General features: G+C 51.5%; 1 protein-coding gene across 8 annotated transcripts in view; it reads left to right on the plus strand.

The window, feature by feature from the left end:
• The window catches only part of ZNF536 (zinc finger protein 536), a 419,891-nt gene that overhangs the window by 170,673 nt on the left and 223,401 nt on the right, over positions 1 to 25,817 (plus strand). For 6 of the 8 annotated variants that reach the window (XM_032848403.1, XM_032848407.1, XM_032848409.1 and 3 more), the window contains one exon: positions 20,669 to 22,840. In XM_032848403.1, coding sequence (XP_032704294.1) covers positions 20,671 to 22,840 — 2,170 coding nt within the window. In that variant the 5' untranslated portion in view covers positions 20,669 to 20,670. Of the gene's footprint in view, positions 1 to 10,266; positions 10,357 to 20,668; positions 22,841 to 25,817 lie in introns of those variants that run through there. The other 2 variants (XM_032848406.1, XM_032848405.1) reach the window with 2 other exon arrangements.

Genomic DNA, 25,817 nt, shown 5'->3' on the forward strand with positions numbered 1-25,817 from the left:
CACCAGCTCAGGCAATAGCAGGAAAAACAAAATCTTCCTTAAAAACATCCTAAATTCTCATTTGCACTCTTTGAGGAGAAGGTACGGTTCGTTGTGAAGCTAAATCCCGTCTATTTAGTTGTTCTTACACAGATTTCACCGATATTTGAAAGGTTCCTCTCTTGAAAAAGAAAAACAAGGTGGATTTTCAGGACCCAGGCTCAGAATGGCTGTGCTGTTTTCCAAGGCTTTATGTTTCGGAGAGAACTCTATGGCTGACCCGTTGGGGCCAGGCTCTGGATGTAGGGAGAACTTGACTGAGCTTAATGCAAATGTGCTGGTTATACGTGTTTGGTTTTTGGTGGATTTCACTGTTTTTCCTTCGCTTGCAACCTGAATCAGTGTTTTGCCCCAGATGGGAGTCTTCTCTCCTATGAACGTCAAGGCAAGCAGAGGCCTCTCATCATTGACTCCTCAGGTACTGAGGTCCTCGAGGAAGGGCAGCCACCCATCCAGCCACAAGGGCTTGGAGGGGCAAGGGTACCCGGTCCTCCCTGAAAAACGAAGCAAGCTTCTGACCCAAACAGCATCTTACAGGCTTTGGATGGGGATAAAGGTCAGAGACAGGTAGGGGGAGGACCCAAGAGGCAGAAAAGGGAGGAGTAGGTCTATTTTCAAATTAAGGCTTTCCTATAATGGGGTGGAAAGGTCCATTAATTCCTATTTGTTCAGAACTTGTTAAGGAGATCTTTACCCACAGTGATCTGAAGGTCCTCGCCGGTAAAGGAGGGGCTGTTCTGACCGCGAAGAAGCCGGCTCCTGTGGGTGGTGCGAGGACCCCCATGTAAAAATTACCTGGGTCACAGAGTGGAGACAACCATGTGGTGTGTCTCAGCTCTCCAGGAGGAAGCCCGTTGGGGTGTGTGTGTATGTGTGTGTGTGTGTGTGTGTGTGTGTAGCGCCCTGTGCCTTTGTTAGCCTTCCTCTGTAAGAGAGAGCAGGCCTCAGGCCAGCGCCTGCGGCAGGCAGCAGAATCAGCCAGAATTTAATAACATTGTTCTCATTTTATTTATTTTTATAATTACCTTTAATTTAGAGCAAGTGATACAAATTTCCATTTAGGGTAATGATATAGTTTCCTTTTAAATGCATTAAAGTAAAAAATAGTGAATTAATTAAAAAAATATTAGCAGGGGTACAAAAACATGGCAAAAACCTGAAGGTGGTTTATGACAGAGAGCTCCCTGGCAAAGGGCATCAGGCAGGCGATCCGGGGACACCTGCGACTGGGACTACGGTCTGGAAGGCCCTCTTAAACTACTTTTATTTTACTTCTTTCCTGAGATACTCCTGGAAAGTTTAAGATTTGGAGGATGCAGGGCTCTGCAGAAAACCCCCAGAAGATGGGGTACGTCGATTCTGGAGGTTTAAAATTGATTCAAGTCTCAGGAAAGTTCAGAAAGATCCCCAGATAGGGTCATCTTTCTCCTCATTAAGACTGTTAGTTTTTTAGGTTTTTTTGTGTTTTTTTAAGATTTTTATTTATTTGACAGAGAGAGACATAGTGAGAGACGGAACACAAGCAGGGGGAGTAGGAGAGGGAGAGGCAGGCGTCCTGCTGAGCAGGGCTCCATTCCAGGACCCTGGGGTCATGACCTGAACCGAAGGCAGATGCCCAACAACTGAGCCACCCAGGCGCCCCTGTTATTTTCTTTAGAAAGGACTAAGAACATCTGACAAACCTAAAGGCCTGAGTTAAAATTTACCAGGTACCACCCAATGTTATGATGGATCCTAATTTTTTTTTTTTTCCTCTCTCCTCTCTCAATTCAGAGACCTTCTTGCAAGACTATATTCTTTGAGGAACCCTTATTGCACTCTCTGCTCTCAGTTTTGGAATCAGGCCAAGACATGTTCCCTTCTAGAAGAGACCAGTGCAGGCTCATCTCCACCGTCCTCATAGTAGCTAACACGGAGGGGACACCCACACACCCATCCACGTACACATCTGTCCATCTCTCCGTCCACTCCTCCACACATCATCCGTCCATCCACCCACACATCCATCCGACTCTCCGTCTATCCACCCCTCCATATGTCCCAACACACATCTGTCCACCCCAACATCTATCCATCCCCCATTCCGTCCACACATTCATTTATCTCTGCAACCCAACTGCTTACGATTTATGAGGACTATTCTGTATACTTCTTTATTTTTTTAAAGATTTTGCTTATTTATTTGAGAGAGAGCGGGGGAACACAAGCAGGGGGAGTGGGAGAGGGAGAAGCAGGGCTCCCCACTGAGCAGGGAGCCTGATGCGGAGCTCGATCCCAGGACCCTGGGACCACGACCTGAGCCGAAGGCAGACACGTAAGGACTGAGCCACCCGGGTGCCCAGGACTATTCTGTATATTTCATAATAAGAAAGTTAAAGAAAAACGAAGTCTCCTGGGCAACCCAGCCCTCGGGGCAGGCTTCAGGGATGTAACGTGTCATGGGGCGGCTCTCACTGTGAGTTTATGGCTAAAGGGGAGGCAGAAATCGGACCAGGGGCTCTTTCGCGGTGGGTTAAATGGAGGAGTGAGTGGATCCGTGCACTGCTGCTCTCTGTCACTGCTGGGTATTGGGGCCCGTGGTGTCCGGGGGATGCAGCGGGGGGGACGAGCAGTTTCGTAGATCAGAGGTTGCGTGTGCCGGTGCCTGGCCAGCTGGGTTTCTGGAGGGAGATGACAGGCGCTGCGGAGCCTGCTCCGTCTGTCCCCTGCCACCGAGGGCCTGCCCAGCCTGTGCGAAGGGCACGCAAGGGCAGGGCTCCCTCCCGCGGGCTCCCGCAGGAGCAAGGCCGGCAGCCCCGGCAGCTGTGGCAGGGCAGGGGGCAGGGAGGTGGTCTCAGCAAAGGGCGCGGGGAGGTGGGGACCGCGGGATGGGTGACAAACAGTAACATGACCAGGATCCCGGGGAGGCCAGGCTCAGGCGGCCTCGGGCTTCCTGCCAGGGTGAGTGTGGCCTCTTCTCTGCAAGAAGAGACACGGGGCCGACTTTCCAGGTTCCGGACGACACATTGTCTGCCCAGTCGCAAGTGCTTTGCCGGCGGGGGGGGGGGGGGGTGTTTGTTTGCTTGCTGTGAGTACTGTGGCGGCAGCGGGGGAGAGACTGTGTGCTCCGGGGATCACTCTAAAGCTGAGCCAAGGCCAGCCCAGGGACACTGGGGTGTCATGGGGGTGACTGCTCAGCTCAGTTCCATTCTGCCCTTATAGTCGCCTGCTGAGTAGCCCGTTTGCCGCCCCACATGTCCGGATGCCCTCACACTCCCTGGCTGGCTGTGGAGGGGCCCGCACTCAGGTGGGAGCATTGAGCTGGAGCTCAGACACTCCAGCAGCACTCTATACACTGAACACGAGGCCCGAGGAGACTGGGTGGCTTAGGTGTTAAGTGTCTGCCTTCGGCTTAGGTCATGATCCCGGGGGTCCTGGGATCAAGCCCTGCGTCAGGCTCCCGGCTCAGCGGGAAGATTGCTTCTCTCTCTCCTCCCTGCCCATGCTCTCTTTCTCTGTCTCTTTCACAAATAAATAAATAAATATTAAAAACATGAAAAAAAGGAATGAAAAGAAGGCCAGGAGTCCTTGCAGTGTGGGGGGGGGGTGCAGAGAGAGCAGAGGGAATGGTGGGTCAAGGTTAGCTCTGTAGCATGTAGCATGTACATGCCATTGCTGTAGCATGAAGCCTGTGCAACAGTGAGGGCTCCCAGGCCTCACTTTCCTTCATCAGCCATCAGACGTCTGTACTGAGTTAAGCTAATAGTTGGCTGGACGCTGGGGCTTGAGTGCGGGTAATAGGGAAAGAGACATTTGGCTCTAGATCTGAAGGAGAAGGCACCCAAGGAGGGGACGGGGGGGGGGGTCGGTACAGAAGGATTGGCAGGCTTCTCTAAATCCACACAAACCCGCTGAAGACTTCTGGACTATCATGACTACACTCGGGTACAATCACTTCTCCTTGAAGCAAACAAGAAAAGCCTTATGGGAAAGACCCAATGGTGGAATTCCAGATCCCTTGGCAAATGGCAAGCGGACAGCTGGGCAGGGGGAGCACTGCGTTCTCGGTGCCCACTGCAGAGTGCTTCTTCTGTGTCCAGGGCCTGCCTTCTCCACTTCACACCAGACACTTCCAGAAGAGCCAAGCCAGAGTGGGGCTCGGCACCCTAGGGCGTGCATGGTGTGCCTGGTCTGGATTCGAATGAGATCAGTGGAAGAGAACAAAGATGGGAAGGAGTTGGCATGACTGTCAAGCAGGCAGGAGGCTGGCTGAGCAGAGTAGAAGTGGAAAGGCACAGGGAGTGTCTGGAAGGGAGGCTGTGGTCTTTTAGGAGCCAAGACTCCTTTGGTTTCAAGTGACAGGAAATCCAACCCAAACCAACTTAAAGCATTGGGAGATCGTATTGGCTCGTGTCACTGCAAAGTATTTAAAGCATTCAGGTTCAGGTGCCATTTGATCCAGGAGATCAGTTTGTGTCCCTGAATAGCAGACTGCTCTCTGTCTCCTTTACCCCAGCCTGCGACAGCCCCGCCCCCAGCAGCTTCCAGATCTTGGTGGCAAAATAGCTGTCAAAGCTCCAGAACTCACAGGAGAGAGTCTGAACATCTGTAGCTCACGGGCAAGCCCCGGCCGCCACTCTCATTGGCTTGAATGAAGTCGTGTGCTGAGCCTTGAACTTAGCACCAACGCCAGGGAATGGGATGTGCTGACTGGCTCAAATGAACTGCACAGTCAGGGTCTGGGGGGTCGTTTAGGCTCACCCAAGCCCCTAGGCTGAGTAGAAAGAGGAGGGTTCCCCTGTGCAGGGCCTGTCGTGGGCCTGGGTGGAGGGAAATGGGTGTCTGCTCAAACTTCTGCCTTTGCTGGAGGGGTCTGGGCCTGGTAAACTTGGCTTCCCAGAGATGTGGGCAGGAAACGTCCCCATGAGTACGCAAGAAGTCCACGATCCCACTAACAGTCCTGAGCTCCTGCGGGGTGGAGGTTTTAGGGAGACCTGCCCCAGACAACAGCTGGCTACCCACCAGTTTCCCCTCCCCAGCAGAGCAGGCATGGGGCGGGGGTTGGCACTACACCCCGGCCAGGCCTGGCCTCGGGGGCCTCTCTAGAGGTGGTCTACCTCGCAAGATCTTTGCAGCCCTCGAGGGAGCTACAAACAGGTAATGCTTGGCTTCCTCGGCCCCGTGTTATGAAAAGCTTGAGTCACAAAACGCTTTGGCTATTAAAAACCCGCTACTGACCAACGGCAATAAAATATCTGCTGTTTATGAGTAATTAGCCACTTCTGGAAAAGAGCTCTATTCCTTTAAATTTATGGGGTGCCTTGATTTATGCATTTCATGGGGGGATGTCATGTTACATCACATCAACCTGATGTAATTTGATGCAAATCAAACACATGAGTGAGCGAATGGAAACATTCTATCCTGCCTCCTGAAGTGTGTTTCCAGATGGGGGGCATCTTTGGCCTCGACCCCAATTTTGCTCTTCTGCCTGCTTTCTTAGGGAAGACTTGGGAGAATCTTTATCTTCAGTGTCTTGAGTCCTGAGTGCCCCGGCCACAGCCTCAGACTACCCCGCAGGTGCCCCCTGGGAGGGATTCATGTTCCTGTGGTGCGGGCAGGGGCTTAGACCTCACCGGCTAGTTCATGGGCATCACGCCCTGCCCGGAGCTCTGCTGAAGGCTGAGGAAGTTGCAGGTGAGCAGGCTACCTGATTTTGAGGCCGGTCAGAAAGCCCAGGATATGACGTCATCAAGAGTCTAATTTTATGTTGTCTAATTGAAGAAGGAATTATGGGGGTGAGCTTGGGGTCCAGCAGGGAAGATAGATTATTGAAGCCTTTTTGTAATGGCTGTTTCCCCATTTGGCTGCCAAGTAAGTAGAGGCAAGGGCATTCCAGAATTGGTTGGTTGAACGGTCCATCTTTGTATTTGTGCATTTCTTTTTCTTCTGTCTACCTGCTCATGCATTCAGCCAGCTGGGGAGCAGTAACTTAGCGTCTCCAGTTTTTTTGAGTGCTTAGGAAGTACCCAAGGCACATACAGGCACAAACACTTGTAACCTTAGAAGGATCATCACCTATCATATCCTTAGAAGGATCATATCTATCAATAAAATGGGCACGTCAGACTTCTCCGGCTTTGCACCACCCTACCATCCTCTGTGCCTCCTTGCCCTCGAGCAGCATCCCTGGGCAAAGAGAGAAGTTGTGCACCGATCTCCTTCATGGGGTGGAGAAGTGCTTCCCGAGCAGTCCAGGAGAATGTGGAGGAGAGTGGTGGCAAGGGAGACTGGATGGGGGACGGGGATGGTCGTTTGTGGAAGTCTCTGGCAGGAACTCCGGTTAGCTGTGCTGCAGTGAGACCGTGACGTTTGCTCTGTGCACAACCTGGTGCCCAGGGAGGTTCGCTTCCTTGGCAGGACTGTTGGAGGTTTTCTAAGAGGTTTCTCTGGGTAAAGCAGAAATCACAGGCTACCTCTTTTAACACCAGGGCCTTTTCTCTTCCTTTAGTCCCCAGCACAGGTGTGAGAGCGCTGTCTAGAATGCTCCCCTTCCTGGCTTGGCTTCTTTCAAGAACCCTGCACGGTAGCTCTGGGTGTCCGACTTCGGCAAGGGAGCTGTGCTTGGAACAAGGACATGTTCCCTTCTCCCATGCCCCACTTTGCGGGGGTGCCATGATTCTGTGGAGGAAATTTAGGGTTCTCGCAAGGTCTGGATATCATCTGTAATAGAATTATTTTCAAATGGGACCTTGCTATTGTCTGGAGTCTTCTTGCTGTCCTATGAGGAGTGACATTTCTGTGGTCATCAGCCAATTCCATTTCTTCCATGAATTGCCTTCACAGGCCTTTTGTCCAGATTTCAAGTGGGGGTGTTTGCCGTTTCCTCCTGAGCTGCAGACGCTTTTAAAAATAAGAAAGATGAGGTTATTAACCCCTTGGCGACCACACAGGCCCTGGGAGTGTTTGGCTTCTGGGGGGCCTTGCAGTGGGACCGATCAGGACTGGGTGAGGCAGGCGTGTGGACGGCCCGATGGTGCATGGTGACCTCACAGTCACTGTGGTCACAGAAGAGGAGACAGCGCGGGAACCTCTACGGAGTGCTCACTCTGTGCTGGGCACGGCTGCAGGCCCCTGGTCCAAATGACCTCATTATTGCTCTCCATCCCAGACCCATAAATGAGGAAGTACCACCTTGCAGCTCCTGGACCTCCTGTTCTTTGGGTTAAGACACAGTTCACCTCCGGTGGCAGCCACCATTTTTCATTTGTCACACGGCATCCCAGAAAAGAGGCCACTGGGGGACCCCAAAGAGTAACACTAGCCACCCCACTGTGGACCAGTGTCCCTTCTAGATGCCATTTGCTGCTCATGGAGCTCCTACCCCCACACCAAGAATGCCCTCGGCTTCTGGAAAGCTTCCCCTGAGAAAAGACCTCTTGTCCAGGTCCCTTGTTGTCATGATCGTGACAATAAAGTGCAGCCTGTCCGGGGCAGGGTGCACCGACCCCATGCCGATGGCCCCAGACCAGCCCACTGATGGCATTTCCTCCCTTGTCAGAAGAGAAACGTTAATTGCTTCATTTTTAATGTTTCCCTGGTGTTCAGCATCGGAGAAATTCAACTCCGGCCGTTCTCTGTGATTGGTGATGGTTCAGGATCAGGGGTTGGCTGGGACGCCTCTTCCTGCCAGGTGGGCCACAAAAGCATAAATCAGGAGGCAGGAGGAGAGTCTGAGGGCAGCGATGAGCCTGGCGGCCTGCTCGTGTTATAGATGGGAAGCTATGACTCAGAGAGGGGCCGCACATCCGAGGCCACACGGCTGGCCGCCTGGGCTGGTCTGGGGGTTGGTTCCAGGGTGGGATGGAGAGCAGCCTGTGGGAGGGGTTGCAGACCCACTGGTGTAGGTGTGGGGGGCAGCCAGTTTTCTGGGACGCACAGCCCCGCTGCTATTCCAGGCACAAGGAACCCTGTTGCCTGGAGGGCACTCTCAGAGGGAGAGGGCCATTCTGTTCTGCAAGGACCTGGATTTTGGAGTGACATGATCTGGGGTTGGGAGGGAGGAATCAGCCAGAATTCAGAGTGTCATGAGGCTTCAGAGGCAGTGTCATGCTGACAACAGACCCATCCCCAAGGGCCCCCCCGTTGCTGGGCACTCAGAGACAGCTGGACAAGGTGTGATAGTTACCCTCAAAGCTGCTAGTTCCCTGACCCTTTGTGAGTAAACAGCGCTTGAATGTTATCATGATCTCTGGGCTGATGTTCCGGCTCCGTCTGCCCTTTCTGATGGTGAGGTCTGGAAGGGTAGGCTACTTCCGATTCTTTTCTCTGCAGAGCCCAGCACAGTGCCTGGCACACAGGGGATGGTCAGGAAATGACAGGTCAGGTGAATGAATGAACGAATGTCTCCGTGGGCAAGTGCAAATGTGCTGAAGGGAGCACAGGCGTCAGAAGGAGTGTGGGGTTTGCGAAGGGCAGGTGCGGAGTGGCGGGGGGATGAATCAGAATTCACCAAGCCAGAATTTGTAGGTTCGTATTGCATGCAAAGCATTGGGTTTGGGTTAGATACAGGTCCATGGAGGTCCCAGCCAGAGGCAGGGACCCAGGTTATCCATCATGAGATGGAGTGGGGTTCATCCTTCATGGGGGGGGGGTGTGTGTAAAGTGTGAGGGACTGGGAGAGGTACATGGATAGGGTGACACTTGAGATCAGGCACTATCAGGCCAACCGCTCACCTGGCTTGTGTCTTGAGGAGCAGAGAGCAGGGTCCGTCCCCATGGTGCACGCGTGGGCTGTGGTCTGTCTTCCTCCCCGGGCATCACCTCTCTTCCCAAGGTTAGATGCTGTGTACTCAGCCTGCACCCTTTCTTGATTGCTCCTTTCCCTCGCTTCCCCGTTCAATCATTTATCCGTTTGCTTGCTCCTTCCAGGACGCATTCAGCAGATATTAACTGAGTGTCTCCTCTGGGCCTGGCTCAGTGCCCCTGCTGGGGGCACCCCAGTGAAGCAGTGCTCATGGCCTTCCCCCGCAGGGAGCTTCTGGACCCACATACAGAGAAACTCAGCCCAGGATGAAAGCCATTTTGAGGGGGCAGGACAGACAGACAGGAGAGTTCCTGCCCTCCCCTTGGGTATCTTGGAGGGCTTCCTGAATGAGGGGGCATTTAATCTTCACCAGATGACAGAGCATAGGGATCAAGGGGTGGGAGGGGGGGTTGCAGGGAGAGTGCTCCAGACAGAGACAACGACGTGCACCAAAGCCAAGTTCCCTCATCAGCTCCCGGAGAATAGAAGGTCCTCTTTTCAAATACTCATAGGCTTAAACAAGATGGGGCACAGAGTGCTGCTCCCTCCTTAAGCATGTGTGAGCTGGGGAGTCTGTCTTTCCTCCCTCTTCTCTCTTGATATTGGTCAGAAATCCATGTCTGTCCCTGGAGTCCGTCTCTGTGGGGTAGCAACACCCACTGCTGGCAAAGCCGCTCCCAGCAGCCCCCTGCGAGCGCATTTGGCCGATGTGCAGCCCCTCCCCATGGCAGATGTTCCCTCTGCTTCGGTCAGGGGCTGGTGGGCTGGTCTTCCCTCCCCTCTCGAGAGTCTGGCCCAGCAGAAGCCAGGCGAGGCTAGCCTGGTGACCTGCCCGGGACCCGGAGATGCTGGACTGGGGACCCCAAGAGCCAAAAAGGACTGAAGCCCCAGCCTGGCCTGGAGAGGCCCCATCGGTTGGCCTGAGCCGGAGAACTGCGGGCTGCAGGGGTTCCACTCATGGGCCTCGATTCTGTGCTCAGTAATGATTGTGTGTACTTAGGAGACGATGTGTGTCTGAGCTGCTGTCTTCGACAGGTGCCCCTGTGAACCAATCTCCCTGGGCCGACTTCTATGAGTATTTCACAATCAGGCCCTCTTTGATCACTCTTGCATATGTGCATTCTACATTATATTTAGTTTTGCTCCGAATCAAATCTGAGGCTTCTGTGAAATGAAAATCAAGTGCTCGACACGATATCCTAGTCCAGAAGTGCTCAGATGTAAATGGCTCTAATCGGGGTGAAAGGTGAGGACGGGGATCTGGGCCCTGCACCCCGTTTTTGCTGCTGTTCTCTGGGAGGGAGGTGCTGCCGGGAGTCCTGGGGGTGCCGGGCCCCCGGTTTTGTTCTAGAGCAGCGGTTGTGTGCTGAGGCTGAGCTGGGAGCCAGGGCGGGTTAATAGGGGATTAAATATCTAACTTCCTGCCATGACCAAGTCTGGTTAAAAAGAGAGAGAGAAAGGCAGCGAGAGAAAGAATCAATACACTTCATGACAACTGCTGGTATCTTTTTCAGGTTTGTGATATTTTAAAGGCAGGTCATTCATTAAAAGCGTGTGTGTGTGTCGGGGGGGACAGTTTGTTGCTTTCCCTGATGAGGTGGACACAGTTCAGATAAATCAATTACAACAAATTAGGGGGCCATTTCCTTCCCAAATCATCGCATCTGGGAGAAATGGAAGCACCACTCGGTGGCCTGCATTCTGTGGGGAGAGCCCCGGGCTGTTGCTCACAAAAGGCTGGGCATTCTTAGGAGGCTTCCGGCTACCTCCCTCCCCTGCCTTGTGATCCTCAGAAGCTTAAAGGACCAGTTTTTGGTGGGACCATTGCCCCAGGTGCTACAGACAGGCGCTTCTAGGATCCTTGTTGTCCCAAAGCTCCAGCAGAGGAAAAGAAATGCCGTGACCTCCTTATTTGAGCGCATCCAAGTGCATTATGAAAGTGTCCTAACGGTTCTAGAGAAACTGCATGACAACTTTGGGGACAGAGTCTCACCTCCAGCCTGGGGCAATTCCAGGAAGGCTTCCCGGAATAGGCGACCCCAGGATGACGCATGAAGGGCCAATCTGGGTGACCGCATTTGGAGAGGTGAGGGTGAGCTGCCAGGAGATATGGGGAGCAGTCCTTCTTTCACTTATTTTTTTGTTGTTACACAGAAGAGAGGAGCTCAATGTCTGCTTCCAAACTCTGAGCGGTCTTTCCTCTTGGGCGCAGGGAGCACTCCCTCGCCACAGCGAGAACTCTAGCCTTCGGATGTTGGGGTTGTGTTCGGGAGTTTATTTTCACCCTCTGTTTTCCTTCATCTCCTCTGATCCAAAGTAGTAGGAAACTACTAGTGTGTCACAATGGCGGTAGAGCATGTGTTCTCTAACAACTCTCACAGAAGCTTCCTGAACCCCCCATTATGCCGCAAATATGAATTCCATGGACTGATGTTCAGGTGTGCACCTGGCCCGCCATGTCCACCCTATCTCCTGTCATCCCCTAGAACATTCCATGATTAGTCCCCATTTTGCACATTCTCTTCCCTCTGTCCTCCATGCCTGTCCATCTTTCTGTGTCGAGTGACCTCCTCCAAGCTCAGGCAAGGACTGATCTCTTCCTGGTTGTTCTCCTCACAGGTGTCCCTTCCCTGGTCCCCGCTGCACCCTCCCTCCTGCACCAGCCCCATGGCATGTTGTAGATTTCCCCCTCCAGCACCTGCCCCCAGTCTGTGCTCCTCATGGGGGTAACTCTCTCCCCTTCCCTGAGTCAGCTTTCCAAGGCAAGGATCTGGTCTTGCTGGTGGCTGGTCCGCTTCTTGTCATATGCAGGCGTTGACAAATGTCATTGAATGATCTAAGTCCCACTTCACGCTGCACCAATGAAGTCGGCAGTAAGTGAGGTTTTCGTCACTGCGTTTACAGGCTTTGATTGTGTCTTGATTGTGTCCTTCACCTCTCAGGATTTATTCTAGCCCCAGATAAAAGGTCTTTTCAGCTCCAGAAGCTTGGGCTGAAGATGTGGCCGGCACATGAGAAAGATCCTTGGACAGGCACAACCTTCTACAATTTAAGCTCCATGTTTTCTCTCCCATAATCCCACTCGCCTTCTCCAAACCTTGTCAAGTGTGCAGGACAGCTAACATCAGCTCATTTTAGAGACAGTGAAGTTTGGACTCAGAGAGGTAGCCACGGTCTACTACCTGTGGAAGGGCTTGTGTAATTGGACGCATGTTCATGGCCCTTCAGGTGCCATTCTCTTTCCGGTCTGGCTGGGGAATAACCCGTCTGACCCAGGACAGGACAACGTGGAATAAGAAATAGATCCACCTTATGGACGCTAAGACAATAAGATCAGATAAAGAAATTTTTGTGACACCCTCCCCAGCAGGTGAGCCACAGACTCTCCCCATTTCTGGATCCGTGGTGCCTTCCCGCACCCCACCCCCCACCCATGCTAGCCCCCTGGGTGGTTTTCTCTGGAGTATACTGCACGTTTCCATTTCCTAGCACACATGTTTGTGAGGGCTCTGGCTGCTTGGCCTCCTTTAAGCTTTTCCTGAACTGTGTGGCTTCCTGTTTCTACACAGTTTGCCAATGAGGGAGCTGGCATCTGTCAGCGTTCAGGCCAACACGACTAACGTGGTATGGACATGGGAGGCCAGCCTGCCTACCAACATGTCTTCTTTGGGCTCTGGAGTCAGACTCTCCAGTCATGTTGCCTTGTTGGATTTAAATTTCCTGAGCCTCCGTTTCCTCTTTTTTAGTATGGGGGTAGTTGAATACCTAGCATTCGAAGGTTGTGCGTGGTTAAATGTGATAATCATGTGAAGTACATAGCACAGTGTTGTGCTGGCACGTGGTATTGTGATGTGGAGGAGGAGGACACTGTTGCTGATGTGGATGGTGGTAATGGTGATGATGGCTACAGTAAAGAGGATGACAGTGGTGATGATGGTGATGGTGAAGATGATGAAGGTAACAATGGGGTGATAGTGATGTGATAGCTGTCATAAAGGTGATGACAGTGGTGACAATGGTGAAGGTGATGATGAAGGTGATGAAGAGGACAATGGTGATGATGGTGGTGATGGTGAAGGTGATGATGATGATGGGGTAGCTATGATGAAGATGATGATGGTGACCATAGTGGTGGTGAAAGCAAGGATTATGGTGACGAAGGCAATGGCAATGGTGATGATGGTGATGGTAATGGTGATGACAGTTGGGCAATGTGGTGCTGGTGATGATGATGGTGATGTGATAGCTATGACAAAGAAGATGATTATGGGGACAATGATGGTGGTGATGATGATGGTGTTGATGGTGATGGTGAAGCTGATGACAGTGGAGACAGTGGTGGTGGTGAAGGTGATGATGATGGTGATGATGGTGGTAAAGATGATGATGGTGGTGGTGGTGAAGGTGATGATGATGATGATGGTGATGGTCATGGTGATGCCAGTTGTGACAATGTGGTGGTGGTGATGGTGATGGATGATGGTGATGGATGATGGTGATGGTGATGACAGTAGTGACAGTGTTGGTAGTTAAGGTGATGATGATGGTGATGGTGATAACAGTGGTCACAGTGGTGGTGGTGAAGGTGATGATGATGTGATAACTATGATGAAGATGATGCTGATGGTGAAGGTGATGAAAATGACAATGGTGATGATAGTGGTGATGGTGAAAGTGATGATGATGATGTGATAGCTATGATTAAGAAGATGATGATGGTGACAGCGGTGGTGAAGGTGATGATGATGGATGGGATGGCTGTGGTGAAGGTGATGACACTGGTGACAGTGGTGGTAAAGGTGATGATGGATGGGATGGCTGTGGTGAAGGTGATGACACTGGTGACAGTGGTGGTAAAGGTGATGATGATGGTGATGGTGACAGTGATGACAGTGGTGATAGTGGTGGTGGTGAAGGTGATGGATGATGGTGATGGTGATGACAGTGGTCACAGTGGTGGTAACGATGATGATGATAATGGTTCTGCCTGACACGTCCATGGTCTTCACAACCACCCCATGGGAGGTTGTCCAAATTCCATCCCAGCATCTGTTTGCCTATTGGGCAGAGAGAGGGCCAGGAACTCAGACTGGAAGTCTTCTATACTCTGAAAAGATGACCAGGGGTACACTTTGTGAGTATTTTCCTTTCTTGTCTGTTGTGCTCACGATCTGCCTTCAATTCTGGGCTACAGTTTCAACCCAGTCTGCAAAAGCCAGCATGCATTCAACCTTGAGAATTTTGAAATCATCTGAAGTCTTCCAAGAGAGGATACTTTTATTCCTTTTCTTCTTCTAAGTCCTCCAACTCCCATCCCCCAGTGCGGAAGCTGTTGGGGACTCTATGGGACCATACATGAGCTTGTCCAGCAGGGTCCCACTCCCCATCCAAGGCTGCTAAGTCCCTGAATTTGACCCCCATTCCATGCACAAGGGGAAGTTGGTGAGTTCGACCATAATCTCCAGCTCTGCTCTTCTGGTCACACAATCACCATACTCCACGGCCCTATTTGAATATCATCTTTTCATTAATAAATTCAGCAAGGATTTAACTGTTTATGGCCCTGTCTTGTAGCGTGGTCTACACATCAGTCAAAACAGACCAGGTCACCCGAACTGCCCTCCTGTTTATCTATTAATCATCTGGCAAATAAACCACTCAGTATCCTGCCCACCTCAGTAATGTTTGTGATGTAATTTGTTTGGATGCCCAAATGTCACCAGCGTTGATTGTAAGAGATGAAAAAATGTACTTGCTCAGCATAGCAAGCTCTAGGCCAAAATGTAAGCATGAAATCTCTGGTTTATTTTTGTAATAATGTTTACAGCTGTTTAATGACCCTGAAAAGGTTCAGTAGTCTGGTGTTCTGTATTTCAGAACAGGAGTGTATTATGCTTATAACAACCTTGGTTAAACAGTTTGAGCTACAACAATTAGAAAATAGGATTTAATAAGAAGCCATTGTATTCTAGGTGCAGTTGTCTTAATTACTGCTTACCCAAAGTATAAGAAAGCAAGATGGGTTGTGGGGAAGGGTGGAGGGTCACTTGAGCCTGCAGAAAGAGGGTCCACCTCCTACCAGAACTGCATGCCACGAGCCCCACGCTGGGAACCCACATCCCTCCTCTGCCCGGCAGTTGGGAGCGGTAGCTCTCGTACTTTTTCCAAGGCAGCGCTTTTACCCACATTGATAAAAAAGGGAATATTTAGTTGTGCTTGGCTAGACAACAATATTTGATTTTTAAAAACCCAGTTGAAATGGTTATTTTGAAAGTCATTTCATTTCCCAACTATTCTTTTTCATGGTATAAGGATAAAACTCGTTCATGCAACTTACTGGCAAGATCTATATTTTTTGGACTATTCATAAGATTACTTTCTTTTTTCTGTGCTAGCAAAATGAAACTGTGTTTTTGTGTAAAATTTATTTAGACTCGTAGCAGCTGGCATTTCTGGTGTCCTGATAGTTTTAAATTTCATTTTGAGTGAAAGATACAATTAGGTTCTCTATTGGAAGAGTTAAGTGAAAACTTTTGTCATTGATATCACAGGAAATAGTTTTGAAGGCAGAAATACAAAATCAAAATAACCATTAGCACCATCAAAGGCAGCTGAATGGCTCACTGTACCTGCAATGATGGGAATGATGAGACAGAATGTATTTTGATAATCTGTGCATCCAACGGTGGGTTCCCTGTGCTGAGAATACGCTGGTATGAAATGTGAAATTGCCCAGCTCGTGGAGAAAACCTCTGGCCTTCCGAAGCTTTCAACTGGGGCCCTGCCCGTGCTCAGATGTAGGGCCCAGGCATTTCCACAGGGTGGTGAGGAAAATACCATAGTGGCTGGGACTCACGCCCACGCCTGGTTCTTTGTCAATATTGACAGTCGCCTTGAGGACCAGCAGTGCCCCACCATGACCCTGGGGAGCAGGCAAGATCAGGACGGGGGTGGAATGTTGGGAGTGTTCCCATGGTGGGGGTGGGGGTTGGTGTACGATTCAGCCATTTACAGTGGCCTCTAACTGTCCAGACTTGGCTGCCTTTCTTTCCCCAGGTAGGTAAATTATCTACACATTGGTTCCTTCCATGAGTCAACCAAGGTGTACTGATCTTCCCAACATGCTTTGGGCTGGAGCCCTGAGCTGAAAGGCTAGGGGCCAGCTGTTCTCAGAGTTTGGGGGTTTGTTTACTTGTTTTTAATTGTACCAAGGGTTTTCCTACCAGGGTGGGAGGGTCCAAGGAGTTACTGTACAGGTTCCTCAGAAGGAATTGTCTTAAGCCCAGGATCATGGCCAGCCCTCTCCTAGGTCCTGGCTTCCTTGTGTGGGTCCCTCAGGTGCTGGGTGTTGGGATAATGAGGCCAGAGCCCAGGCCAGGGAGAGAAGGATAGGTTGGGCACATGGGAGCAAGTGCTCCCTGGAACTGTGAGCAAGGAAGGCGGGGGGGTGCTGCATGTGGATTTCATCTACTCAAGCTATCAGGACAGAGGGAGTATCTTGCCCCAGGAGGCCCTGCCCGAGACACTGACAGCCATTCGCTGCAGGGCCTGGGAAGGAAGAGTGTGGTTCCAAAGGGAAGGCAACTCTCCCTATGCTTGCTCCCTGAGGTCTGGGGGGAAAGGAGTAATGCCTCCTTCCATCAGAATGGCGAGCCCCCACAGAGAAACTCACCTCCCTGGCCCCATGAGCTCTTAGGGCTGTGGTGAGATCCAATCCCTTAACAGTGGGATTGATGATCCCTGAGTTTCCCAGGGTGTGCATTTGTGTAAGTTTCTAGAGTGCTGCTACTTAGGGAATCCCTGCCTTTCCCCCAACACGGACATACTTGTGCATACACATATACACATGTACGTGCACACACACACACACTTATGTGCCAAAGCTGTCGTGGTTACTCCTTTGTCTAAACTGTGTGTTCAGCCTCTCTGAGCCTTTTCATTGCTTCCTATTATATTGGTGACCTTGTCTGTGCTGGCCCCTTGGACCCCAGAGGCCCCTTGGACCCCAGAGGCCCAGGTACATAGAAGGGCCCTGGCAAGTATTTACTGAAAGACTGACATAAGGGGTAAATGAATCCCGGACGGGTGAAGGGTCAAGGCTGGAGAAATTGGGGCCGACCCAGATTTTGTGAGTCCCAGGCCGGGCCTGGGGCCAGCTCATCGCGCCTGGGCTGCTTTGGCCCAGGGACAGCGCACTGATTACCCCACGCTCTTTCCAAGAATTCACTCTCCCCTTTCTTGCTCTGAGTCTGGTGACTGGCATTGATTACGACTGACCCATCGCAGTGCCTATACCTGCTCACGGATTCATGGGGTGTTGGGTCTGACCAAACATTTGAGGGTAATCGTCTGGTGAGGCCATTCTTCAAAGTGGGGCTCTGTGCGGGCTTCACCTGGGTTCACTCCAGGGCCAAGAGCTGTAATTCTCAGAGCATCTCCTTGGGAGCCGGCCAGCTCTGCCAAAATTTTGAGTTTTTCCATGGGTCCCCCAATGAGTGGTCAAGTTCTCAGGGGGGATCCCTGCTCAGTGGAGGTCCAGGCCTGGGATGGTCACCATGGGCACATATAATAGAAAGAGCTAGTGGTGGGGTTCTCCCTTGGTGGTTTTAGAACCCCAAGTTCTAGGTCAGCCAGAGACCCTTCCAAATCTGACATTCTGAAAGTGAATGTTCACGGATATGCAAAAGCTGAGTTTGGGTCACATGAGGTTGGGGGGAGAGTGTTTTTCCTACAGGGCTAGCTTTTTTTTATGGGCTGTGTTTATAGGGTCTCTTCCTTCATTCATCCGTTTGGCCAGAAAATGCTGAACTTACAGTGGGCTAGCTCTGCCCTGGACCTGGAGGCTGCCACTGTGATCTTGCCCTCATGGAAAAGAAGCACATTTGTAAAAGGTCAACGACAAAATTTTGCCCTAGTGATAAGTGTTGTGAAGAAGGAAATAAAGCGATGGGTAAAGAGAGGCTGGGGGTGACAGCCTCCGACAAGGGAAGCATGGTGGTTTTTGTGGGGAGGGGCTATGTGAGCTGAGACCTTGTTGAGGGAACAAGGAGCCAACTGTGCCTTTGCACATTCTAGAACATTCTTCCTCCCATCAGCTGAGGCTTCAGCATGGCACCTGAAGACCAGTTCCCTAAAAAAGCTTTCTTGACTGAAAAAAAAAAAAAATCAACAGAATAAAAAAATTCTATATCCAAACCTAACTTAAAAATTCCCCATGTTCATTATTTAACAAATTGAGTTGATACTTACCCAGCACGAATGGGGGTGGGGGATGGTCTTCAACTTGACGCCCCTCATCCAGCCTGATTTGTAGTCTCGCCGTATTGCACATTCAGCCTCCTCTCCCTCCTGCTGAATTGGCGTCAGCTCATCAGCAGCAACCTGAAAATAGCCTGTCTTTCTGGATTCATGTCTTCAGAGAAGGCCAACTGGGCAGCCATTGGACGTGGGCCAGCCATGTTGGCTTTGGACTTTCCAAACTTCTCCAGAGCTGTTGGGTGGAATTCTGAGCACTCCCAAGTGGCTTCAGGGTCATGATCCATGTTTGCTTGGGAGAGGAGCCAGCACAACTGGATGGAGCTTGAAGGTGGAGAAGGAGCTCCAGACAGGGCCCTGGGGGCTGTGAGCATCCCTGCATGGGGTCTTCCAGGCTCCAGTCCTGCCCTAGCAACTTCTACACACTGGGCCTGCTCCTTCCTCCTGCTCAGTGGGTGCTGTGAGCCCTGGGGCTGGCCACTCTTGTCCACCATGGTGTCCTAAGCACCAGGGACAGGGCCTGGCATACAGTGGGAACTCAGCAATTTTGATGAATGAATGCAAGAATCTCCATGACAAAGTACTCCTTTCTGACCAGTCTCCAAAATGGACTTTTTTTTTCTTTTTTTTTTTTAATTTGCATATAGACCGCCATCAGAAACAAGAAGGAAAGATAGCGAATTAGAAACCTTCTTCTACTGCAAGTGACCATGTGCCTGTATGTGCATACAAGTGTGTGCAGGGGTCCATGTCATCATTCATGGACGTCGCTAGCCCTGCACTGTGGCTGCAGTGTTTCTCTCTCCTGCAAATAAACATTCATGTCTTTTTCTTCCCTCCCTTGCAAGATGGACTCACAGCCCCTGTCCTCTTGCCAAGGAAGCCAGGTCTCCCATTGGAGACCCTCCATGCCAGGCACAGTCTGCCTGGCAGGGGGCCCAGTAGGTAGCAGACACCCCCCGCTCCCCAGGGCTGAATGTGCTTCCTGCACAGTTGAGCTCTGTCCCCACCGGTCCCCCGAGGGAACTGCTTGGCCCAGGAATCAGTCCTGGCTGGGGTTAAGCGCTGCTCCTAGACCACCTGGCTAGCCAACACATGTAAACATCGGGATGTGCAAAAAACGGTTCCAATGGCAGGAAGCGAATTTGGACTCCTTCAGGTGGGAGACAGACCTGGAAAGGGGAGGACACAGGCATGGGTTCATTGCCTTTCAAAGCTGAGCTCCTCGGAAGCTGTGATGGGGAGTGGGGCATGTGCTCCACATTCCTTCCACCCCGCCCCCGAGCAGTGTGGCCTTCGCAGGTTTGCGCAGGCTTCCGGGGGGTGGGGGGGTGGGGGGAAGAGAGGAGCATTAAAAGCAATTATGCAGACCAGCTTTGAGTGTTAGTGTTTAACAAACAGCTTTGAGTTCTAATTTTCTGCAAAACACATACCGCAGGTACAATTTGTACTCATTACTGTATGTTGGGAAAGTTATTAAAAACACTCAAACTTGGTTGAGACTTCCTATGGCATCATCCCTGGATTTTAATTGGTTTTTATCTAGTTCTAGAAAGGATCTCTTTAAACCCAATCAAAGTCCCTGCCTGCGATATCATGCCAGTGGAAAGACAGGGAGAACCCATTAAATGGTGTGAGTGTTCCCCTTCCCCCACCCAAAAATGAACAGCCCGGACGATCCACAAAGATTCCGTCACCAGATAATTTATACTTCTTTTGACGGGCACAGTTACCAAATGACAAAATAACAGTGTTTCGTAACATAAGGGTTAAATCTTAATCTCTGAGGTTTGCAAAGCCGCTACTCGCAGTCTCCTTAAAATTTAATATACCTCGTTAATGCTTCCTTGCAAACACTGAAGGATTTTTATGATTATAATCATGTGTTACAGCACCTAGTACTGTTTCTAAGCAGCATACTAATCAGCTTAATGAGATATTACTGCACTTTTTGTTGACTAAAGCAAAATCCCTTTTATTGTTCTAAAGCCTGTCCTTTACTTTATTTTTTCCCAAAACATTATCTTGTTTTATTATGTACCAGTAAATATCATACCATTGGGTTTTTTTTGGCGGGGGGGGGGGGTGGAAAGGAACCAAATCATAAAATAATCTCTTTCATCTCGGACCGGGGAATGTATTGAACATAGTCACCAGAAACAAAAGTTCCACGTGGGTCTCTGGTCTTGAAGGGAAAGTCATTCTGCTCTAAGGCAAACTCTGAACGGAACCAACAGGTGCAGGTGCTACAAGGGGGACAGGAGGAAAAGTTTGACACGTAGACCCTCGATTCGTTATTAGGTGTTGAACGTGGTAAAACATTAATAATTTAAGTGTGAATGAATAATTGCAGTCGGTAAATAGAAAATACAAGGAAGACAATCTATCGCCAAAACAAATTGGAGGAGCAATGCCATATTGCATAATTGGCATTTAATAATTCATCTTTTTATTATTGTTTTTGACTATAATTCCTTAGCATTATTACGTGTAGGTAAGGCATGAAATGCAAATTCCTCCCCAGCTGAGGCCGTGCATCCGCTGCGCCCCGGTACCTGGCACCCATCTGAACTCTCGCTTTATTTTCAGGGATGGAAGAAGCCAGTCTGTGCCTTGGAGTGTCCTCGGCGGCCCCGGAAGCTGAGCCCCACCTGAGCGGCCCTGTCCTCAACGGCCAGTATGCCATGAGTCAGAAGTTGCACCAGATCACCTCCCAGCTCAGCCATGCCTTCCCCGAGCTGCATCCCCGGCCCAACCCGGAAGAGAAGACCCCCGCGCCCCTCGACGAGAAGGCGCACGTGCCCATGAGCGGCCAGCCCATGGGCAGTCAGATGGCGCTCCTGGCCAACCAGCTGGGCCGGGACGTCGACACCAGCCTCAACGGGCGGGTGGACCTGCAGCAGTTCCTCAACGGGCAGAACCTGGGCATCATGTCCCAGATGAGCGACATCGAGGACGACGCCCGCAAAAACCGCAAGTACCCGTGCCCGCTGTGCGGCAAGCGTTTCCGCTTCAACAGCATCCTCTCCCTGCACATGCGCACTCACACCGGCGAGAAGCCCTTCAAGTGTCCCTACTGCGACCACCGGGCGGCGCAGAAGGGCAACCTCAAGATCCACCTGCGGACCCACAAGCTGGGCAACCTGGGGAAGGGGCGCGGGCGGGTGCGCGAGGAGAACCGCCTGCTGCACGAGCTGGAGGAGCGGGCCATCCTGCGGGACAAGCAGATGAAGAGCAGCCTGCTGCAGCCGCGGCCGGACCTGAAGCCGCTGCCGCACGCGCAGCCCGCCCCGCTGGCCACCTGCAACCTGGCCCTGCCCGCCAACCACAGCGTGCCCGACGCGGCCAACCCGGTGCCCTCGCCCAAGCCGGCCAGCGTGCAGGAGGACGCCGTGGTCCCGGCCGCCGGCTTCCGCTGCACCTTCTGCAAGGGCAAGTTCAAGAAGCGCGAGGAGCTGGACCGCCACATCCGCATCCTGCACAAGCCCTACAAGTGCACGCTGTGCGACTTCGCCGCCTCCCAGGAGGAGGAGCTCATCAGCCACGTGGAGAAGGCCCACATCACCGCCGAGTCGGCGCAGGGCCAGGGCCCCAACGGCGGCGGGGAGCAGGCGGCCAACGAGTTCCGCTGCGAGGTGTGCGGCCAGGTGTTCAGCCAGGCCTGGTTCCTCAAGGGCCACATGCGGAAGCACAAAGACTCCTTCGAGCACTGCTGCCAGATCTGCGGCCGCCGCTTCAAAGAGCCCTGGTTCCTCAAGAACCACATGAAGGTCCACCTCAACAAGCTGTCCGTGAAGAGCAAGTCCCCCAGCGACCCGGAGGTGCCCGTGCCCATGGGTGGCATGTCCCAGGAGGCCCACGCCAATCTGTACTCCAGGTACCTGTCTTGCCTTCAGAGCGGCTTCATGGCCCCAGACAAGGCCAGCCTGAGCGAGCCCAGCCAGCTCTACGGCAAAGGGGAGCTGCCCATGAAGGAGCGGGAGGTCCTGGGCAAGCTGCTGTCGCCCATCTCCGGCATGGCCCACGGGGTTCCCGAGGGCGACAAGCACTCCCTCCTGGGGTGCCTCAACCTTGTGCCGCCGCTCAAGTCCAGCTGCATCGAGCGGCTGCAGGCGGCTGCCAAAGCGGCCGAGATGGACCCCGTGAACAGCTACCAGGCTTGGCAACTCATGGCCAGGGGCATGGCCATGGAACATGGTTTCTTGTCTAAAGATCATCAGCTACAACGCAACCACGAAGACACTTTGGCAAACGCTGGAGTGATGTTCGATAAGGAGAAGCGGGAGTACGTGTTAGTGGGAGCAGATGGCTCCAAGCAGAAAATGCCTGCTGATTTGGTTCACAGCACTAAAGTGGGCAATCAGAGAGACCTGCCAAATAAGCTCGACCCTCTAGAAGGCAGTCGGGATTTTTTGTCGCACGGGCTGAACCAGGCGCTCGACTATAACCTGCAGGGGCCCGGGAGCATGAAGGAGAAGCCCACGGAGTGCCCCGACTGCGGCCGGGTGTTCCGCACCTACCATCAGGTGGTCGTGCACTCCCGAGTCCACAAGCGGGACCGCAAGGGCGAGGAGGACGGGCTGCACGTGGGTCTGGACGAGCGGCGCGGCTCGGGCAGTGACCAGGAGTCCCAGTCGGTGAGCCGCTCCACCACGCCGGGCTCCTCCAACGTCACCGAGGAGAGCGGGGCTGGCGGTGGGCTCTCCCAGACGGGGAGTGCCCAGGAGGACAGCCCACACCCCTCCTCGCCGTCCTCCTCAGGTAGGCTGCCAGGGAAGATGGGGGACGAGCGGCTGGTGCCGGGGGCCCACCCTGTCTAGGGGCCCTGGCTCCACGCAGGCCTCGGGGAGGGGAAGGGCCTTCGCTACTCTTCTAAGCCAGTCCTGAGCTTCCTGTGGCTTGCTGGCCTCTGCGGACCTTGCCTTTCTGCCCTGCCTCAAGGGAAGGCTAGCATTTCGAGTCATTGGCCTTCCCTTGAACACTGGCTGCCCAGAAGGAGAGCTGTTCCTCCTGTGTGGTAGACATGGCCAGCTGGTACGCTGGCCAACAGGCAGAGCCTGGCCTGCCCCAGCAGTGGGCTGCCCGGTCCTGTTTTATGCCCCACCCCCTACCCCAATCCGTCATCACCTCGTCTCTGGAACCTGGGAGCTGGCTTCTTAGCTCCATCCACGGATGTGAAGGTGTAAGTTCAGACCCTCACCGTCTTTCCCCCTGAATGTGTTCCCACAGTTGTCTTACTCGGGCACCCCAATCTCCCTCCCCAGGCCAAACCTGTCTCCTGTCCCCTTCCAAAATTCCAGCGTGGCTCACCTGTCAGGCCCCTGTAGCCTGAAGAACCACACAACTCACCTCTGATGGTTTGGAAAAACACAGAGGTTTGAAACACAGATGCACGACGGCATGTCTTAAATTGTACTGTGTTACATGGGCGATACAGCTTTGGGGTCTAAAATAGCAAAGCAGAAAATCTGTCATCAAAATGTCTGTGAAACGCTGAAGCTTCCTGGCCCGGTTTGGGGGAAAGGGAAAAAAAAAAAAGGCCCCCAAAACAACAACAACAAAAAAAGCCCACTAGCCTAAGACAGCTAAATTAAAATCACTACCTAACAGCAGGTAAGCTTGTTGCCTGCCTCCGTATTTTCAAAGTCCCTTTCTAATGGATGGTAAATTGAAAGTTATATCTCTAGCCTTTTATAAAGAAAGCATCTCGCTAATACTGTAATCATTCTGCAGCCTAACAACAGAGGAAATCACGCCATAACAAATACCCTGTTACTAATGGCAACATTGATTTCTGCAATCAGCCATTAAGTCTAGAAAATGAAAGACAGTTTGAGGCACCTCAAGGCACCGCGTTGCCCACTGTTAAAGGCGTGGCGGCACACCGTCGAGGGTCGTTTTGGTGAAGTTTTTTTTCTTTCTTTTTTCCTTTTTTCCCTTCTGGGTTCCGATAAATATTTCCATATCGGGAGCATTTGGCTGCTGTAGTTAGTAAGTAGATGTCACTTGAGTTTTGCTGTCATTGTCACGCTTCAGCATCCACCCCCACCCCACCCCCTGTTCTTGCAGGACAAAATTAGTATTAAAATAAAGTGTGAGTCTGCGGGCTTGTTACAAACCAGTAAAGAATAGTTAAAGCACGTAAATCTAAGCTGCACATTCCAGAGATTCCGATAGCTCTTAATGCTGCTGTTTAAATACCCATGAAACACACTGTCTACTCCTGAAGTCCTGGGCTCCCTTGCGATTTATTTCCGGAGGGGCCTCCTGGCGGAGTCTGACCAGGACCTCGAGGAGTGCGGAGGGGTGAGGCTCCCCGGCGCGCCGAGTGACTGCTGCACGGCACGTACGAGGTGCCAGGGAAGGGTGTGCAAGTTTCCCAGCCTGACAGCAGGGACTCCAGAAAAAAACGGATCTCTCATGCCGAGGCAGCCAAGTGCCAGGCATGGTGCCTCCACCAGGAGGGACGCTTTCCACCCTCCTAGGGAGAGGGCCCGCGTTCTGGGGAGCGTCGTCTCACTGTGTCTGGATCCGGGGCCTTTAAGGGGGCAGAAAGCAGAGGGCAGACTGGCTCCCCTAAGTTTTTGGAGTGATGTGGAGTTAACATTGACAGATTTTCATCCCTCTCCCAGACCTGCTGAAACGAAAAGGTCTCTGCAGAATATTCCGGCACCAAATGTTCGGCTTTATTAATGACGTGTTTGCCATGTTTTTCCCACCTTCTGGCCAAGTGATAGCCTCGTGCTATTCTATCTCTGTAGTTTCCCTATCTGTCCATACTCGGTTGAAAAAACCCATTTTGCTTAAAAGAACCAACCGGGCTTACAACTCAAAGGAGAATTATTCTTGAGTTGTGGTTATCTTCTCACTTTTATTTCCCTCATTGAAGTATTTTACAATTGTGAATACCGATTCTTTCCTTTCTGGTTGACTTCTTTGTTTTCTTCATATTCAAATTAGACCCTTTCATAATTTTCCGACTAAGTAGGAAAATTGATGGCATACCAATAGGCAGGCCAAATCAGCCGCACGCCTGGGGCATTCAGGTTTTCCTGGGATTAGGACCCTTAACCAAATCTGGTTAGTCTTCCCTCTGATTTCTAACAAGTATGACTTGTATAAAGTGCGATTAAAATAAGCATTTACATAAAAATCTTGACACAATAGGCATTTTTCTTATTACCTGTTAGAGAGAAACCTGCAAGGTGAAGGGGGGAAAAAAAATCTTTAAGCCCTTAAGTAAAGAAAGGAGTACTTATTAAGGCTTTTATTAAGAAATAACCGCAAAACACGGTTTTACAAATTTCTCAGACTGCATTACAATGTCGCAAAACTTAATTTGCATCACTTGATTCTTTTTTTGTTGAAAACTGGGTCAGTAGGGCCTGAGAAACTATTTTTTCAGATCTTAACCAGTGAATTCTTCTTTATAAATCGCTGCTCTTAACATGATAGTAGTTCTGAATTCATCATAAAAAACCTTTTTACAGAGAGCCTCTTAGAACAGATCTCCAGAAGAAGGCTTACAATGAGTGGCAGAGACGTCCTTTGTTATCTGATGTAATTCTTTGCAAAGGAGGATTGGGAACGGAGTGGCTGTTTAAAAATGTCTTGCTCAGACCGAGACGAAGAAGGGGTCAAGTTTGCAATCAAACAGTTACTACCGAGATGGGCGACTGTCACTGGCTAGGCTAATGTGGGATGCAGCTGTCTGTTATGTGAGCAAAAGAATGTTTGA

The sequence above is a fragment of the Lontra canadensis genome, unplaced genomic scaffold, assembly GCF_010015895.1.
Source record: "Lontra canadensis isolate GAN:19392208 unplaced genomic scaffold, GSC_riverotter_1.0 scaffold202, whole genome shotgun sequence".
Lineage (NCBI taxonomy): Eukaryota > Metazoa > Chordata > Mammalia > Carnivora > Mustelidae > Lontra > Lontra canadensis.